The 20,370-nt window shown below is 41.5% G+C and overlaps 1 protein-coding gene across 4 annotated transcripts in view; it reads right to left on the reverse strand.

The window, feature by feature from the left end:
* The window catches only part of GCH1 (GTP cyclohydrolase 1), an 83,182-nt gene that overhangs the window by 6,970 nt on the left and 55,842 nt on the right, over nt 1-20,370 (reverse strand). The window contains exons 4-8 of one of the 4 annotated variants that reach the window (XR_009605541.3): nt 14,474-14,523; nt 7,378-7,448; nt 5,971-6,072; nt 3,601-3,677; nt 1,862-1,972 (exon numbers count right to left, since the gene is read on the reverse strand). Coding sequence is in view for 2 of the 4 variants with exons in the window: in XM_078448235.2 (XP_078304361.2) it covers nt 1,822-1,972 (151 nt within the window). In the remaining 2 variants the exon portion in view is untranslated. Of the gene's footprint in view, nt 1-1,821; nt 1,973-3,600; nt 3,678-5,970; nt 6,073-7,377; nt 7,449-12,716; nt 12,831-14,473; nt 14,524-20,370 lie in introns of those variants that run through there. The other 3 variants (XR_009605542.3, XM_078448236.2, XM_078448235.2) reach the window with 3 other exon arrangements.

A 20,370-nucleotide genomic window follows, 5' to 3' on the forward strand; every position in this document is an offset into this window, starting at 1 on the left:
TTTTTTTAGCATTAAACAGGGGTGCCTGAGTGGCTCAGTCAGTTGAGTTTTGATTTTGGCTCAGGTTATAATCCCAGGGTCATAGGATTGAGCCCCATGTAGGATTGAGATTCTCTCTCTCCCTCCCTCTGCCCTTCTTCCCAGCTCATGCACTCTCTCTCTCTCTTAAAAAAAAAAAAAAAAAAAAAAAAAGTTAAACGAACACCATGTAATCCTGCCAGTCTACTCCTAGGAATTTGCCCAGTGGAAAGAGTCAATGGTGAGGAGGGTTTGAGTCTGGACACCTCAAAAGTCTTCAAAAGTCCTCAAAAGTCCTAATCATCCAGTAGGAGCCATGACCCACTCCCTGGGGCTGTAGACACTCGCAGAGGCAGGATGACTTGGACCCAACCCTTGTGCAACCAGGACGCTTTTGCATGGAAATCTTCCCATGGATAATGCCCATCTTCACATAGACAACCACAGAGTTCTGAGGGTCAGGCCCAGCCCAGGTGAGGGAATTCCTACAAATGTGAACATCTTTTAAGGTGATGGAGAAGATCGTCACAGGACAAGCCCTGCTGTGAAAGTAACCTGTTCCCTGCGTTGTAAATTGAAAACTGTAAAGGTAGCTTGTAATTATAAGCATTTATAATAAAAATAATAATAGGCATGATAACAGGCTTCTATTGAGCTGTCGCCTGGATCCAAGAACTTAATTTGCTATTAACTCTACAGATATCATCTGATTCAGTAATTCCAACAATGCTATAGTCTTCCCATTTTACAAATGAAGAAACTGCAGTTCAGAGAGGTTAAGTAACCGGCCCAAGTTGACACAGCTGATAAGTGGCAAGGCCAAGAGTTAGAGGACAGCATTTACTCTTTTAATTCTTGGGGACCCGTGTGAGAAGTGACTTCTCTGCTACCTTCAATGTAATTGAAGAGATTAATGAAATTCTCAAGGTCAAGTTTTACACTTTGACCCACTGTTGTATAAACTCACAGGCCTGGTTATTTCTCCATCAGCCCCTTCCAGAAGTAGATAGAACAACAGTCCTCACACTCTTCACCATGTCCTCAGCAAAGCCATGGAGGTGTAAAGCGGGGATTCATTGGATCCTTGCCAGGAGACAGCGACATCATGTAACCACCCTAGGCTGCCTCCATCTGTGATATCCAATAGGGATGGTCATTACTACTACCATCATCATAATAGTTAACATGCATGGCTTGTTCACTCTGTGCTCTAAGTGCTCTTTCTTTTTTAAAGGTATTAACTCAGTTAATCACACAATTCCTTGAGATGGATACTATTATTACTTCATTTTACAAGTGAGAACTAAGGTCAGGAGAGTCTAATCATGCAGCAAAGATAATAGCTCTCAAGTAAAAGGGTCTCCCATCCCAGTTACACACAGACCCTGGGACAGAAAACAAGGCCTTGACATCTCCAGGTGGAGTGGGAGCTAAGCATCCAATGGCACCTATAGTGGCCCCCCCTCTTATCCATGGGGGACATGTTCCAAGGCCCCCCAGGGAATGACTAGAAGCACATATAGTACCAATCCCTATAGATACTATGTTTTTTTTTCTTGTACATACATACCTATGATAAAATTTAATTTATAAGTTAGGCATAGTAAGAGTCACATAGTAAGAGTCACAACAACTAATAACAAAATAGAATTATAACAATAGGCTGCAATAAAAGTTACATGAATGTGACCTCTCTCAGAATATCTTATGATTTTTGTCTTCCAAATCCATCCCTGGAACTTCTGACTGAAATGAATTGCATGAAAGTCCATTTTTGTACTGCGAAAGGAGCGCTGTACTCACCCTTCTTCCTCCTCTTGTGATGACATGAGATGATAAAATCCTTCCATGAAGAGATGAAATAAGGTGAATGATGCAGGTGTTGTGACGTAGTGTTAGGCTACTAGTGACCTTCTGACAATCTGCTTCCAGACCTTGGTTGACCAGTGGGTACCTGAAATCACAGGAAGCATTACCACAGATAAGGAGGACTACTATACTGTGGCATGACTCTATGATTTTTACTCTGCCCACCACTGTTCCACAGCGCCCCTATCAGGCCTGAGGGTCCATGCCTGACCCCTTAAACACATGCTACCTTGGCTTATAAAACACACATTCCTCTTTCCTCTCCATGTATGTTATAAAACTGCCCCTCCCATGAGCCTCAGCAGTTGTTCAAATCCCGACTAAAAAACTGAAATTCAATAAAGCTCTGGAAAATATCTTATATTATGAAGATCAAGTCAGATTTACAAGAAAATACAAGACAAAGAAAAAGCAGTTTCAGTGTGGTTAATAATAAATGCTGGCACACCACTAAGTTCAACCAAATGCCTCTAGATTCTTCCAAGAGGCAGTTCTCTTCAAGGCAGCCAACTGTTGTGCCACCAGCCCTCCCAAATCCTCTCCTCTGTGCATTCAACACCAAAAGACCCAAGTCCTTTCACAGCAAGGAGGACTGATGTAAAACCCTGTCATGATGTTCTAACAGTCTTAGCCTTTAACTCTCAAGGATCTGTGGAGAGTACAGGATTATGATTTCCAAAGAGTTTAGAGCTTGTCTGTGCCAAACCTGTTTTTTCCACTGTGAAAATCTTCATCTCTGTGGCATTATGTCACCTTGCAGAGCCCTTTTTGTAAACTGACTACATTTAGCTTTGGCCAAGTTACTTCGGAGTCCAAATCCACAGTGAAAGATCTATTTGAATTCTTCTCAGTTTCTAGCTCCTCAGAAATGATAGGCATTCATGTTTCATTCTCCTGCCTGTTGCCTCTTTGGGCTTATTTATGACTATTTTGGATTCTGAGAAAAGGAAATTATACATAAAACCTCTACTCTTTCCCACATTCCTGGTAACAAGGCAGTTTCTCTCACACCTCAGCGGCTCTTCTGGGAACACCCGTCAGTTTGCGATGATGGACGGGCCATTCTAGCCCAGCCTTCACAAGAGCCTGCTTCAGCTGGAGGGAAGCCAGCATCCCCTCAGATTTCACCGCCTTCCAGGCTTTCACCACCCCCCCCACCCCAGCCATTCGTTTTCTCCCCAAAAACTTGGTTATTGAAACTGGCAAAATACCTCATGATTTTGTCTTCTAGATTCACCCTGGACCTTCACACAAGAATGAATTGCATGAAAGTCATTTTTGTATCATGAAAGGAGCATGGTACATCAATATGTCCTCAAAGCCCAGCCATGCCACCCCAGGATTGCTGGTCCTCTCAACATGTTGCATATTACAGATTACAGATCTGATCCAGAGTGTACCCTCTGCCTTTAACGCACCTCCCAAATCCGGCTCCCCTGCTGTGACCTCTCTCCTCACCTAGCCCTGTGAGTTTGCATACCTAGAAACAGTAGAAGCCTGGTATTCATACACAGCTGGTTCTCAACTACCTCCTGGGCAGACACAAAATAACAACAATGACATCAAACACTCGAGTTACTCCATCATATAAGGAAATAGACACCACAAAGCAAAATGAAAGATATTCAATATGTGATTATCTGCGTGAATGAGGGGAAGAAAAAGGGTAATGACTGGAGGTATAGGATATCAATCCATTAGTGAGCCACGCACCCTGTCTATATCAAGACGCCTCCCCATGCCTCTTGTGTTCCACGTCATGCTCCGTCAGGTTCTGACCTACAGGAGGCCTGGAGGAGAAGATACCCTCAGATTAGAAGACCCACTCAGGGATGATTGAAAACACACTTAGGAAGATTGGTTTTAGGCTCTGAAGTCTAATAGCGACCACTTTAACTACCCTCAGCTCCCTGGCAGCATGCCCCAATTTTATCTTCCTAAGTGGTAACTAACAACAGTTTTAAACTCCATCATCTAGAAGCAGGGGAGCACGAAATATCCCCGCCAGCCAATTAATGGCAGGGAGAATGTTTAACCTCGCACATTCCACGATATTAAAATTAACAAGGAGATGTTCATTTTTCACCTATTAAATTGGCAAATATGTTTTAAATTGCAATAAAAGGCATCTATACACAGCTGGTCAGTAATATGTATACCCTTTCAGGAAAATAGTTTGGCAATATCAAAGTCTTTTAAAAATGTGCTAACCTTTGACATACCTCAAGGATGTCCCTTACGTCAATGATTGTAACGACAAAAAAAGGACTGGAATCGACCTAAATGTCCCATAATAGGGAACAGGCTGAATAAACCAGAATGTATCCATATAAAAAATGACAGGCAATCAAAATGATGATGTAGAATACTTTAATGGCATGGGAATGCCAATACAGTGTTAATGAGAAAAGCAGGTAGCAAAATATTATGATCCCATTTTTAAATATATACATTATATACATATGTAAATGTGTGTATATATGTACGTGAATAGACAAAATCCGGAACTAGATGTTTCAGAAGGTTAGTAGTGGTATTCTGTGGGTTAATGATGGGTTATGAGTGGTTTTTAATTTTTTTGATGGTGCTGTTCTGTATTTTCATTTTCCACCATGAATCTGCAATAAACCATCAGAATTTTATAATTTTTTTTTATTTTAGAGAGTGCACCAGCACTTTTTTTAAAAAAAAGATACATAAGTTTATTAAAAATTTGAAGATAGTTAACAATTTATTGAAGTCAGAAAAATTAATATATAAAATCTAGAAAGGTGGAATTAGGAATGAGGTTTCAAAGGATTTAGAAAGAATTCCTCATAAAAGTTTTCAATATTACATTCCTTGCTAAACTGAAACTTGGAGGGCCTTTGGTATTTCACCCCTGACCAACTGCCTTGATAAATCAGTCAGCAGGAGCACATGAAATTGTGGATAGACAGGAGATGCATATTCATTCACTCTTAACCAAATGTAGCAAAAAGCACCATGTTTCCTACTAAGAAAGAGAATCTTAAGCAGTCTCCATGCTCAGTGCAGAGCCTGACATGGGGCTCGATTCCACGTCCCCAGGATCATGAACTGAGCTGAAATCAAGAGTCGGACACTCAACTGACTGAGCCACTCAGGCACCCCATCATCAGAATTTTGTAAAAGGCTATCACTTTAAAGGTGCATCATCATCTCTAAGGTGCTGACCAGTCTTCACTTTGAAGGAAAGGAAGAAAAAGTGGGGACCCTAGACTTAGCCAAGATGTTTCAACAGTGGTGGAGATAGAAGCAATTCTGAATGAAGTGGGACTGTCCCCAAAACACAAGGCTGCTGCACCAACGTGTCAGTCTCCTAGGTGGGAGTGGTGCCTTCTGAGGTCCTTGGAGAATCAGGATGTCCTGAGGTTGTTCTTGTCCTGTGCTAGGAAACTGCCAGTGGAGGCAGTGGTCTCCCTTCCCCTGGGAAACCTAATCCAGACTGTATACCAGCTCAGAGAATTCAGATAGAGTTGAAGGCCTCAGAAATGGGCAAGTACATAGCCATGCAGACGCATGTGCTTAGCAACTCACTGGTCATCCAGAGGAAGGTAAGCAGAGCTATAGAGGCACTCAGCATGGGGCCAGCTCACTCTCTGGAAGTCTTTCTGGCAGCAGGACCAATACAAGTCATAAAAGAACGATCCAAAGAAACACATCTACTGGACCAAGTGACAGCCCTCCAGAGAAAGGGGCACTGTTTAAATATGGCCTTCAAATAGAAATAGTGTTAAAGGGGACACAAATCATACAGCTCTTGATTTAACTTACTATGCAACAAATTAGTAGTGAAAACATTTGGCAAAAATAAAGACTTATATGAAAATTAACCAATAAGACCCAAGCACCATGTCACATTCACATGAAAACAAATCATAGCTCACAGCCACACAAGGTTTGCAAAGCACTACAAAATGAGATATGTTGGTGGTTTAATGATTAAATATCATTATCTACACCTGACTAGTTGTTAAAACCAAAGACTGGACTGAAATATGACCCCTGCTTGTTCAAGTGTTTCCTGAGTGATATATAAAGGTGAGGTCACATATCACTCACGTGGAGGTGGACAGGGATGTCCCAATGGCCAGCTGGGGTAGTCCCACAGATTAGTCTCATTCTAACAGAGCACAGCTCTTTCCCAGGGAAATGGGCCCATGCCTATCAAAAAAATGGAAAGAAGGGAATATGGAAAGTTTGATTTGGAGACATCTCTTATCTGAAAGTCTTTGTCCCATCTGGGCACAGCCATGTCTCATACCACACAACAAATGCCAGAAGAAATTCTCCACCTTCTTCTGCTTAGTGAGGATCAGGACTGGCTAGATCAGATTATCAAGAGCTACCAGAGGATGGAACTCAGATCTTACCTCAGACCCGCACAAGTCAAACACACCCACTGGACAGCAGGCATCTCCCTCCAGTGGCCTATAAGCTCTACCCTCTTCTCACCAACCAGAAATATGTGAGGCTCACACAACCTGAATGAGTCTTGAAAAATAATCCACAGCATTGTGAAGACAATGTGATTGAAGATACTAATTAAATAGGAATTCACTCTCTCACCCCTTCCCAGGAGCCCAGATCAGAGAAGATGGAGGGACTCCTTTTAGAGAGGGAGCTTGTAGAGGGCTCATGGGATCCAGATGCCTCAACCCCCTGACCACACTTCACCACCCAGCAGAGATACTAAGTTACAGAAGAGCCACACTGGGGTGATGATACACATGCTAAATCCTTACCCGTGTGAACTAAGGGGGCCACGGAACTATTGCCTCATTCCCTGGATTTATGCCCTCAAGCTTTACACTTGGTGGGTCCATGAGGAGCCAAACCCTAAAATGGACAAAGATGGCCCAGGGCAGAGGGGTTCAGGAAGGCAAACTGGCTTCCTGCCCCTCACTTTCACTAGCCACAAGACTATAGATTTCCAACAGGGACCCATATACAAACACACATACACTCATACACACACACATACACACACACATGCACACACATAGCATCTAGAAGGGAAATTCTCTCTTTTGCTTATAACCAAGTAACCTCATTTTCTGACCTTAAAAAAATAACAGTTTCTCTGAAGGTCTCAAACCTTATTAGCCACAGTGGGAAATGATGCTTGAATGGGGCTGTGATGGTCTCAGCCTCGGGTGTCTGTGTATGCAGCCATATTACTTAGCAACACCATAGCCGTTTAGGTTTAATTTCCTAGCTTTCCTGATAAGGAGGCTGCAAATGTAATTTGTGATGCTGCAAGCTGGGCAAACTCACTGGGCTATTAGATGAGTCACTGGGTGATCCAGGCCACTATGCCGAGCTCTGCGGAAGAAGAGAAATGAACCCTGATCTGTGGGGCTGATAGCGCTCAGGCGGACACAATTTTCTAAGTGTCTCGGAGCTGTGCCTCCTTCCCTCCTGCTTTCTGGTTTGGTGCCATTATTTATTAAGGGAAGCTTCACTCACCTCTCAACCCCTGTTAGAATCATCCTCCAGCTTTCTGAAATCCTCCTGGCAAGAGCTGCAAATTCACAGCCCTGCAAGACCAGACAGATAATAATACCAAAAACAATAAAGCAAGCATTTTTGAATACTTAGTCGATAACCACGTATTCTAGTTGCTTTACATGAGTTATGTCTGTTAATTTTCCTAATAACCCCAGGAGGTAAGTACTACTGTTATTCCTATTTTCAAATGAGGAGACCGGGATTGAGAGAGGGTAGCAAGCAGCTATAAAATAATAGGGAATGGGGGGGGGGGGCACCCTGCCAAAGGGGTTAGCTGTCATCCAGGGCCAACCAGCCCTCACCTGGATTGCCAGAACTTCCACTTTCCTAAAAGAAGCAGGAAATCCATATTTTTATATAAAAGCCCATTGGTTCTAAATATCAACTAATTGAGTTGAGTTACTTATTAAGTAACTGTGAGAACCAGACCACACATGTCCACCAGCCAGATTCAGCCCAGGGCCTACCAATTTGCAACCTCTTCCTCATTACAACAAGTAGACATATTCATCCATAAATACACTCCAATTTTTATCTTTGCTTCCATGAGCCACTGGTGTCTCAGCCCTTTGGTCACCGTCACTTTGGCTGTATCCTTTCTAGAGCCTCAGTGGTAACTCCATTCTTCCAGTTGCTCGTGCTGGGTCTTAGAGTCATCCTTGCCTCCTTCCCTTCTCCCACACCCCACATGCAATCTGTCAGCAGGTCTTGTCAGCTCTACTTGAAAAGGCATCCATAATCCCTCCACTTCTCAAAACCTACCATGACCACCCTGGTTCAAGCCACTCTCAGCTGTCTTCCCTGGATATCATGAGCCACTGGCTACACCCAGCTTTTCCCACCTACTCCATTCTTACCAGACTAACCTAGCTGCTCCTGTAAAACCTAAGTCAGATCCTGCCCTTTCTCAACACCCCACAATGGCTCAGTAAAAGCCAATGACTTAAATGACCCACATAGCCCTTCAGACCCAAACCCACTGGCCCCCACTTTCCTGCACTCCCTGCCCAGCAGACACACTGCTTCCTCCTTCATGCACTCTCACCTGGGCCCTGGGTGCTCACTGCTCCCTCAGAGTCTCTCCCCCCAGGTATCCTCTTGGCTCTCACCTTCTCTCTGCTCTGTTCAATTGCCAGCCAATTAGAAAGATCTTCCTGGGGGCACCTGAGTGGCTCAGTCGGTTAACCGGCCAACTCTTGGTTTCAGCTCAGGTCATAATCTCACAATTCGTGGAATCGAGCCCCGCGTTGGGCTCTGTGCTGACAGTGCAGAGCCTGCTTGGGATTCTCCCTCCCCCTCTGCCCCTTCCCTGCTCGTGTGCTCTTTCTCTCTCTCTCAAAAACAAATAAACACTTTAAAAAAAAAAAAAAGATCTTCCTGGACCACTTATCCTAAATAGTAATCTGTCCATTCCTCTGCCTCAACATTTTATCATTACTGCATGCCATATGTTATCGTTTTGTGCTGTCTCCACTCCCATAGAATGCACCCTCCACAAAAATAGGGGATGTGTTTTCTTCTCTGCTCTATTCCTGGTATCTACAACCATGCCTGGCACATACCCAAAATTCATTAAGTGTCTGTTGAATGAATGAAGAAATGAACAGTCCATACAACAGGCCCTTGGGATAGACTTCTCCATTCTCTGATGGCCACACATGACTTAGCCTCATCTTCTCTTTAGTCTGTATGCACCTCAGGCACAGAAGGCCTCCCCACTAGCTGTTATCAACTCCACCACCTCCACCATGGCCACTCCTTAACAATATGAGCTCAGTAAGATGCCATATTGATTGCTGGCTGAAAACTCAAAGAGATAGTCATTGCTCTTGCCCACTTGCTATGAGGAATAGTAACTTGTGATTGTGAGCATCTTGCTGGATGGAAGGAAAACTCACTCATGGCAGTGATGAATTCTGTAATTAGTCTTGATGAGACATGGCAGGTTTTGGGTGAGGGTGATTCATTTTAATTAATGATAAGACTGCATAAAAGTGTTTTGCCCATTTATCTATAGAATTTGTTGGCCTTATTTTTATTTCTCTATTTATTTGAAAGCCCATATATCCTAGGAAGGTAGATATGGTTCAGTCCTTAATATTTCTTTCACATAAACAGAAAGAGAGTAATATAGGCCTGTGGTTCCCTCTCGATCCAGATCCTCTGGAAAGTCTGGACAGAGCTGCAATGATTGGCTCAGGTCCCCTCGCCATGGACCTCGGGGCTCTCCTGCACCCATCATGGCATAGTCAACCCTCCACAAGATCCAGATGCACCTCCTTCTAGGGAAGGGCCCACCATGAGTAGCCACAGGTGATGACCTGGATATGTATCCTTCCTTGGCCACCAAACACCCCAGCTCAACAAAGAGAGTAAGCCAGGATGCCAGGATGACCCTCCCCAGATCTGAAGCTTACTTGGGAAGGAAGCATAGCCAAGAAGCCAAAACATACACATGCATGGATAGAAGAGCTTCATCTCTGGCAGTTCTGACACTAAGGCTATTGGGAGAGGATCTAGGAGGCTGTACAAAGGCATCACCCAGGGCACCCAGATGCCCATGGCGTCTAAGCCATGTGGGGAGAAGATGGACTTGGCACATGGAAAAGGCATTTCTACTTGACCCCTTTCTCTGTTTCCCATAGTCTTGCTCTCTCCACATCTTTTCTTTGCTGTCTCAGAACTCTCAATTCAATGTATTTCCTTGAATGTGTGTTAAAAAGGCCTCACTTCTGGCATACATGGCCTGCCTGTCATCACTACCTTGTCACCCCCAGCTACCTTTCTGAGGATATTATCATGGGGGTTGTCCACAGCCTTGCCTCCTCTGCCAGCCTGCCAAAATCAAGCCTGCAATTGTCAGGTGACTTCCCTTGTGCCTCCCCCCTCCCAAAGAGGGAGTATCCTTTCTTTTGGAGGAACGGGTAATGGGAGGGAGAGAGCAATGTTGGGGAAGAGCTTGAATTATGGAGGGGATTGTTCTGGGGCTGCTGAAGGCATGATGGATATTGTAGATGAAGGCAAGAGGTTTTGTCATTTTTTTTTCTGTGGTTTATGGAAAGGAATCCTCTTGACAGTTTTGAAGAAGGCTAAGCAATGGACTTCAGCTGCTTTGGGGTTGCCTTTGGCTTCTGGACAGTATTTCTTTTACCACATTACCCTCTGCTTGGGCCCAGGCTTTGAAAGGGTTACAAGCAGATTTAGATCCTCACTATGGGATGTTCAAGAAGAAAGGTTTGTCATCTACCCTGCCACTAACAGCTGTATGACCTGGGACAAGTCACTTGAGCTAGTGTCTTTATCTACAAAATGAGTGACTTGAAGGGAATAAACTCTGAGAACATATCAGCTCCTAAAACATGATATTTGAAAGTTCTATTCGAGGAACGATGATGATGATGATGACCTAGCATTTACTTCACTTCCATTATATGCCAAAAATTTTAAAAGCACCATCTTAAGAAAAAAGGCCTAAAGTTTTTATTCTGGGTACCATAATCACATGAGAAGATGAAAGCCTTTCAGAGTGATGCCCAGGTCCTGGGGCTGGGAATGGGACACCTGAGCAAAGCACAACGTGATAATTCTCTCCCCAATTATTGTTCCACCATGAATTCAAATGCAGAGACCCCTTGGCCCACAGAACCTTTGGACCACACAATACCCAGGGGGGATTGGAGGATACACAAGCCAACTAACTTTTTATTGCATGTTTTGATGTTATTGACCCAGGATTACTTGGGGGTTCTGCATTCAAGATTCTGTGTTTTTTTTTTCCAGGTTACTAGTCTGGCCACTGAATCCTTGCTGCAGAAACTGCCATCCAGCATGGACTTGCCCAGGGCCCCATCCCCAGAGGGGCTGGGACAAGAAACAAGGCAGGCAGGAAGCCTCTACTGTTTGGGATACTGGAGTAGGAAGCAGTTGGGTTAACAGTCTCAGGTAGGAGAATGCAGGTCAGACTCAGCTGTTATCTTCAAGTAAGGATAGGGCCCTTTTGAATTTAATCTTGGCAATTTTACAAAAGTATGCAGAATCATATAGTGAACTTCTATTCATTACCCAGCTTCAACATTTGTCAACGACTCACTGATCTTGTTTCATGTATCCCAACCCCTGCCCCTGCCCCACCCCACCCCCCACCACAGTATTTAAACACAGATCTCAGACAGGAAGCCATCTCACTCAAGAATGCACATCCTTGGTCCCCGCTCCACACCCACACATCATTGATTTTGTCCGCATTCTTTCTATCCTCTTTCCTATATCTTGCCCACAGGTCATACCTAAAATAAATAAGCTCTAGCCCCCTCTTCCTTCTTCTCTTCTCCTTCCCTGCCCCGTCAACAATCCCCTTCAGACCTGTAGCCTACAACCTCTCCTGAGAGACTGATTCTTTTCTTTAACATAGGGGCTCGATCAAGACTCCCCACCTGATATGCTATTTCAAAGAGTCACATGCACCCCAATGTTTATAGCAGCACTATCAATAGCCAAGTATGGAAAGAGCCCAAATGTCCATCGATGGATGAATGGATAAAGAAAATGTGGTATATGTATATACAATGGGATATTACTCGGCAATCAAAAAGGATGAAATCTTGCCATTTGCAACTATGTGGATGGAACTAGAGGGTGTTATACTAAGTGAAATTAGTCAGTCAGAGAAAGACAAATATCATATGACTTCACTCATATGGGGACTTTAAGACACAGAACAGATGAACACAAGGGAAGGGAAACAAAAAGAATATAAAAACAGGGAGGGGGACAAAACATAAGAGACTCAAAAATATGGAGAACAAATAGAAGGTTACTGGAGGGGTTGTGGAAGGGGGGATAGGCTAAATGGGTAAGGGTCACTAAGGAATCTACCCCTGAAATTATTGTTGCACCATATGCTAACTAACTTGGATGTAAATTTAAGAAATAATAATAATAATAAGACTCCCTACCTGAGAAAGTAATTCCCTCAGCTCCTCATCCACAGTAGACATGACTCCCTTTGTCTCACTTTCCCTTTATGGCCATCCTCAAAGAAAAATCTATGGGGCACCTGGGTGACTCAGTCAGTTAAACGGCCAACTCTTAATTTTGGTCAGGTCATGATCACACAGTCATGATACGGAACCCTTTGTTGGGTTCCATGCTGGTGCATGGAGCCTGCTTAAGATTCTCTCTCTCCCTCTGCCCTTCCCCCACTCACTCACATGCCATGCTCTCTCTCTCAGAAAAAAGAAAAAAATTAAGTCTAAACTTGCAGTTTCTACTTCCTCTCTTCCCATTCACTCTTCAGGCAGCTTTGGCAGTGATTTCCACATACTGAATCCAATGGGCACTTCTCCAGTTGTCCTGCTTACCCTGGTGGGTTTGCCTACCTACCAATGTAATATAAGTTTATTGTGTTCAATCTGGAAAAGAGAGAAGGCAAATAGGAAAACTTAAGTGAGTACTGAATAAATAATATATGAATACTAAAATAGTATTTTCTATTATTCATTTTGATGTATCTGTCACCAGTGGTTTTTTTTTATATATAAATTTTTTATACTTTAACAGCTGCATGGTATTCTATCACATGGTCATGCCATGATTTAGTCCTTGTTGCTGGATATTTAAGTTATTTCAACTTTTAAATATGAACAATTCTAGGATAAACATCCTCATAGATACATTCACCTTTTACATACATCTACCTTGATTTCCTCACATTCTCTCTTTCTGGAAAACCCATCTGGACATTGAGCACACCCATCTCTCATCGTTCCCTGAGTCTAACTATGGATGGTCTTTGGGAAAGTTCACATCTCTCCAGTGTCCTCACTGTGCTCTCTCTTGGCTGACTCAGCTCCAGGTACAACTTGAGCAGCCACTGGTCTGCAGTTGACTTTCACCTCTCTGCCTCCCGCTCAGACCTCACTCTTAAACTTTCATTTCTAGACATCTGCACTTGGGTGTCCCACAGGGATCTCAATGATGATGACTAACTGAAGGCTCTACTGCCCACCCTTCCCCTACCCCAAATACCCCCAAATGCCCATTTCTCTTATTATAATCTCAGTGATCAGTACTACTGTAATTCTCAGACACCCAAGGCCCCAAACTGGGGACTGTCCCACATTAATTGTCTTCAGTCATTTGCAAACAAACTGTTCAGGTTCTACCTCTTAAATTCTTCTGCTGTCTGCTTTTCTCAGACTCCACTGCCACTGATCTAGATTGGGCTTCATTATCCCCCCTAAATTAATGCAGTGGTCCCCCTAAGCTGTCTGTCCTCCAATTCTGATTACAAACCACACTTCTCTGCTTAAAATCCTTCCACTAGCTTTCCAGAGCTTCAGGATCAGGCCCTGGGCAAAGCATATAGGCAGGGTCTTCTGTGGCCTAGCCCCTGTCCACCTCTTTGACCTTCTTTCTCCATTACTCCCGTGTCCATTGTGGGCTCTACATTAGTGCTCTTTATCCAAGTGTTTCCCATATTTCTCCATATTATCTCTCACTAGACTTAAGGACAGGGCAGTCTTACTCATCTTTGCACTCCAATACACAACACGGTTAAACCAAAGGGAACAGTCATGTATGAGAAGATCTGGGTCTCCCTCATCAATACCAACTGTAGGTGACAAGGAAGGGGGCTGTGGTGCTGTCTCCAGGGCAGCCTTGTCAGGGCACACAGGACCTTGCTCCCAGGAACCACCTGGTCTGGTAACCCATGAGCAGAGATAGGGCCTGATATCCATGAAGCCTCCTTGATACCCAACCCCTCAGAAGCTTCTGGAGCTAGGGTGCCCCAAACCAGCTCTCCTGGAACAAAGAACCCAGGCTTCTATGCCATGGCCTCCTTCCTGTATTATTTCTATCTCTGGTAGTGAAATTTCCAGCAATGAAGTACTCATTGAAATATAGCTTCATTCACAGGGATGTTTCTATAATCTAAACAGTAAAAATAAATGAGAATAGGGAAGAAGGAGAGGAGAAAAGGAGGCCAAGAGGATTTTAAAGCCTTCTATGGGATCATTTCCATAGTTGTAAATGCTGGGAAACTGACGCTCACCTACTTCAGGTTAAATTCCTCTTTGCAGCCCATATGGTTGCAGCTCCTTGCTGTTCATGGGAGAGAACCACACAAATGTGTTAGATCTAGAGCCGGGGTCCGCAAATTCTAGCCTGCTAGCCAAATCCTGTCCACACCTGCTTTTGTAAAGTCTACGAGGTACAAATGTTTTTTATACTTAAAAACTTTTTTAAATGTTTATTTATTTTTGAGAGAGAGTAAAGAGCACGAGTAGGGGAGGGACAGAGATATAGAGAGACACAGAATCCGAAGCAGGCTCCAGGCTCTGTGCTGACACCGGACTCGAACCCGTGAACCCCAAGATCATGACCTGAGCTGAAGTTAGACACTCAACCGACTGAGCCACCTAGGAGCCCCTGGCTTTTATATTTTTTAATGATTAAAACAAAAAAAAAGAATGTTTTATTACACATAAAAATTATATGAGATTCAGTTTTCAGTGTCCATAAATACAGTTAAATTGGAAAATAGCCAGGGCTCCTGGATGGCTCAGTTGGTTAAGCATCCAACTCTGAATTTTGGCTAAGGTCATGGTCTCATGGTCTTAAGATGGAGCCCCGCGTGGGGCTCTGCACTGAGTGTGGAGTTTGCTTGAGATTGTCTCTCTCCCTCTCCCTCTGCCCCTCCCCGGTTTGCACGTGCACATGCTCTCTTTCTCTTTCTCTCTAAAAATAAAAAATAAAAAAATGAATTGGAACACAGCCATATCTGTTCATTTACATATTGCCTTATGGCAGCTTTCACACTACAATGGCAAAGTTCAGCAGTTGCAACAGAAACCACCACGATCTGCCAAGTCTAAAATATTTCCTATCAGTCACTTTGCAGAAAAAGTTTTGCAATCCCTGATCTAGCGTACCAAAAGGACTGAGAATTACAGAGAAATAAAGATGCAAAAATTCGGATGAAAGCAATGATTTCTTTATTTCATCCAAGAATTCACATACTTTATCTTTATCCTTTTTTCCCCCAAAACTTACTTCAGCTGTAACGTTCAAAGATATTTCAAGTAGTCGTTACAGACCCTATACTTACCTTTTTTCTCTTGGCTTCATATATGTAGATAAAGATGTATATATATATTTTAAAGATATATATTTTTAACTTTGAACAAAAGAAGTACAGGCACACGATTTTTTAAAAAGTCAAAAAGCGACAGGTTTACAATTTAAGCAAGAGTCGACCCCACCTCCCCATTTACAAACAACGTCTTAAAAGTGGTTCACCTGTATCTCCTTGTAGTAACTTAACTAAAAAATGTGCTTAATTGCTCTTTCTTGATTGTTCAAGTTAGATGTTATCTAAACTGTGTCGTCACAAATGAAGATAGAGGTTATCTTACAACTTTTAGTTAACTCAGTAATCAGTGTTTACTTTATGACTGTGTAAATATTTCTCACCACAGAGACAAGTAGCATTCCATGGTTACGTTTCTCACATCCATATTTTTGTTTTCTTCCATGTTTTTAAAAGCTAAGAGGGGGAACTCTGTGTCCCAATACTGTCAGAAATTCTAGGTCTCCAATAATGATCTTCCCCAAACTCAGTACACTGCAAATTATCAGAGCAATTACATATCTATAAAACAGATTATGAAACACAGATGTTGCTTAAAAAATAAACAGTCTGTTCAGAATTACAGGCACTCAGGTCTGCACTCCCCTTCCATGTCACAATACCTCATGTGGCTTTTACATAAGAGTTTTGGCCCTTTGCTTTCAATCCTAAAGGAAAAGAGTAAGAAGAGTAAGGAGGACAAGTCTGCATTGCTCACTTCATCTGCTTACAGAACATGTTATTGAAGAACCATTGCCCCCAGACTTCCCTGTTCCAGCCTCTAAAACTGAAAGTAAATCAAGGAGGCCAGGACTCCCGGTCCACGAGCTATTTTCTTAGAATGCGATGTTAACTTACGATTTTAAAGGTTCTCAACAAGAACCACCTGAGTTACCTGCCTAATCCCAGAACTTTCTTCAGTGTGAGACCAAGACATTAAGGTGGACAGGGATCAAAAATCTAATCCACCTCCAGGTGGAAGGACTCTAAAAATCACAATCCAAACCTCAAATGATCACTTCACATACTTTGGGTTGAGAGCTGACTTATAAGCAAGAACTTTCTGGTTACAAACAATGCTGAAATGAATAAACCTTGTACACAAACAACACCTTGACACATACACAAATACATGTAAAGGATAAATTCTCAAAAGTAGAATTGTTGGGGTAAAAAAAAAAAAAAATATATATATATATATATACATATACATATATATACATATATAGTTGTTTTCAATGACATGTAGAGGATCTTTCAGAATTTGATCTGTTTTGCTTATACTCAATATGATTTCTAGATCTATATTGTTCAGGACTACATGGTTACAATTAAATTGCATTTTCTATGCATCGTGTATACTCACTTCTCTAGGCTAATTAGGGAATGATTTATCATAGATTGTGTTTCTAACCCCAGCACCTCCCCATGTTATATTTTCCTGAGGACAGTCCCTTCTAATGCCACCTGTTTATATCATCTACCCCCACACCTATTCTCTATATCCCTTCAATTTCAAATTCATCCATATAGTGTTGTTTATAATCTCCTCAATTCCAAGTTCAGCAATGCTCTTACTTTTGCAGAAACAGTGGGTTATAATAAAGGTAGCTCCACACTTATTCACTATCGATCAGTAATTCTGACCCAACAAAAGGAGACATCAGGCCATGGTGCGTGCCATGATGATTTGGAGTACCCTGACCAGTAACAAGGAGAAAAATATGATCATTTCTCAGAAAGAAACTGAGAGGGCCCCTCCTCTCAGAGATTATCTCCTCTCAAAGAAAATAAAATTATTTTCATTCAACTGTACTTAGAAAAGGTAAGTATCTTTTGACTTAGATCAAATCCCTTTTAGAAATAATTTTAGCAAAAGTCTTCCAGTCTGTGTTTAGACAGAAAGCCACATTAAACAAAATATGATTGCCTCAACCACATGAGCAGAGTAGTTAGTACCAGCTTTGTTAAAGATAGAAGTCTGAATGCTTATTGCATTTGGCAGTTTAGTGATTTGATTTTTGCTGAAAATAATGTTTTGAAGTATTGGACAACCAGAGAAATTAAAGAAACGTCTGTCCCATATCCTCTAGGAGAACATTGGCCATAATCTTTGAGACCCAATTTGATAATAAATGTATTACGACTTTAACACAAAAGTAGAACAATGAAAATATTGTCCACTTAGGAATATATTACATTTTTAAAATGATACTCAATGTTGGTAATACTTTGTCTGGAAGCAATCTGGAATATTTACCAAAAGTCTTTGTGTGTGTGTGTGTGTGTGTGTGTGTGCGCGCGCGCGTGCGCTTAAATTTCCTCCTGAGAACAGTTTTCCAATAACCTCAAAACACACCCTTCCATTTACAAACAATTGATGTACTAATCACAAATCATTCTCATCTATTTATTAGCTAGTTTCAGTAAAGCCATACATAATCCAAGGTCTTTCTTTACAATGTCCTAGTGTTTTTATTATTATTTTAACAAGATGAACTGTGGTTTTGTATACTGTCATTAGAAAGGACTAAGGATCACAAGCATACTGAAATGCAGAACTCAGATCTCAAGAGTTTTTTTTTTTTTAATGTGAAGATGTGGGATGTGAGATTATAATAAAACAATACAATGGACCCTTGTGCTGTTAGAACTGTTTACTTATCTTGACCCTGTGAAAGTGGATACCAAACCAAATGTTCATTATTAAAACTTAATACAAACACACACACACACACACACACACGAGTGCAAGCAAAACTGGGAAAATCTGAATAAGATTAGTAAATTGTATCAATGTCAGTATCCTGGTTATGATATTGTATGATAGTTTTGTTCAATTTAGCATTGAGGGAAACCATTGCAAAGTATATAAGGGATCTCTGTGCAATGTTTTTCACAATAGCATGTAGACCTACAACTGTCTCAAGAAAATATTCTGTTTAAAAATGTGAATCTGGGGCACCTGGGTGGCTCAGTCAGTTGGGCATCCAACTTTGGCTCAGGTCATGATCTCATGGCTCGTGGGTTTGGGCCCCGCATTAGGCTCTATGCTGACAGCTTGGAGCCTAGAGACTGCTTCAGATTCTGTGTCTCCCTCTCTCTCTGCCCCTCACCCTACTCACATTCTATCTCCCTCTCTCAAAAACAAATAAACATTAAAAAAATTTTAATAAAAAAATAAAAATATGAATCTGCCAAGATAAATGAAGTGCAAAGGTGCCCCTAGGTAAAAGAAGAAATTAATCTGTGTACTATTTAGCTAAGAGACAATTACATATAAAGGGATAACTATATATTGTAGAGGTTGGGAGGTGTCATGACTAGTTCAAGTGAGGTCATCCATTTTTGTTAAGAGAGGGGAAGAGGGAAAGAGGGGGAGTGACTGTTCTATAAATCCATATCTAGAACCTTATTCTTGGGAAAAAGAAATGTTTACTATAGCATTATTTATAATAATAAAAAAACTGGAAACAATCTATAAGTTCTTCATTATAAATTTGAGCAATACATGATGATTATTTCCATCATGGAATGTCACATACCATTTAAACAAAGTTGTAAGATACCAAAGAGGGAAAGGCTATATGTACTTTACAGTATCTAAAGAATTAGACAGTTACATGGGGATAACGAGGAGGCAAAGGCTGGCAGAGTATATATCAAAGTGTTAATAATGAACACTAAAAAGAAATTTGAGACAATCTGAGAAAAGGTCAATGCAGAATGGGTATGATATTAAGTAATCATTGTAGATTTTTGTTGGGTGTAGTAATGCGTGTGTGTTTTAAGTCCTTCCTTGCCCTTTATTCATTGGTGTTACATATTGAAGTAAATACAGATGAAATGAAATGATGTCTGGACAAATTTGTTCTAAATAATCCAGGAGTGTATATATATTATTTTTACAACTTTAAAATAAATGTTAAGAGTAGTTATCCCTGGACTGTGTGATTATAGGTAACTAGTCCTTTTTTTATACCTTCCTATATTTTCTAAGTTTTCTATGATGATCAACTAAAAAAATCAGGGGGAAAAAGTAAGATATATTTAGAAAAATCAGACCAGAGAATTAAGTTATTTATACACGGGTAATTGCAGCACTAATTATATTAATCTGGAGACAGTCCCTTTTAAGGGGCAATTTACCTTTAGACTTATCAGCTGAGTGGTTGCAGATGCCCTTAACTGTGGATGGTGGAACCGATTGCTCACAGCTCGCAGAAGGATCCATGCAGCTGCTTTTCTGTCCAAATCACCTGGACTTGGGCCCAGTGGCTTCCTGATGTGTCCCATGGCTCTGAACAGATCTATCTTAGACTAGTGGTTCTCAACAAGAGGAACCCAACAAAATAAAAGGGCAGTTATTTTTTTTCAAAATACAAATACCAAGTAAGTCTTCATAGGGTAGAGACACATATATTATCTAACAGTTCCCCAGGCAATTCTGATTCAAATAAGCAAACTAATATATATTAAATGTAGTATAGGAATAATTCTCTGTGTGTATTAACTTGCTTACATACACCTTAAATATTTTTGGAATTATAAGTAAGAAGGTAGTAAAAACCAGTCATTTGGGGGAGGGGAACTGGGTGGTTGGGGACAGAGAGACTTTTCACTGTGTTTTTTAATTGTATGCAAATGAATGCATTCGCTATTTAAAAATGGTGACAAGTGGGGAAAAAAAATTTTAAGAGCCTCTGCTTTAAACACTCAGCTCATCAGAAGCACTTTTCGTTGCTAAAGTGGTCAAACTTCTGTAAAGTGGACACATTTTTTGGCTGAAATTTTTGCTAAAAAAAGTTTCCAAAAAAGCA

The sequence above is a fragment of the Panthera onca genome, chromosome B3 (assembly GCF_046562875.1).
Source record: "Panthera onca isolate mPanOnc1 chromosome B3, mPanOnc1 haplotype 2, whole genome shotgun sequence".
Classification (NCBI taxonomy): Eukaryota; Metazoa; Chordata; class Mammalia; order Carnivora; family Felidae; genus Panthera; species Panthera onca.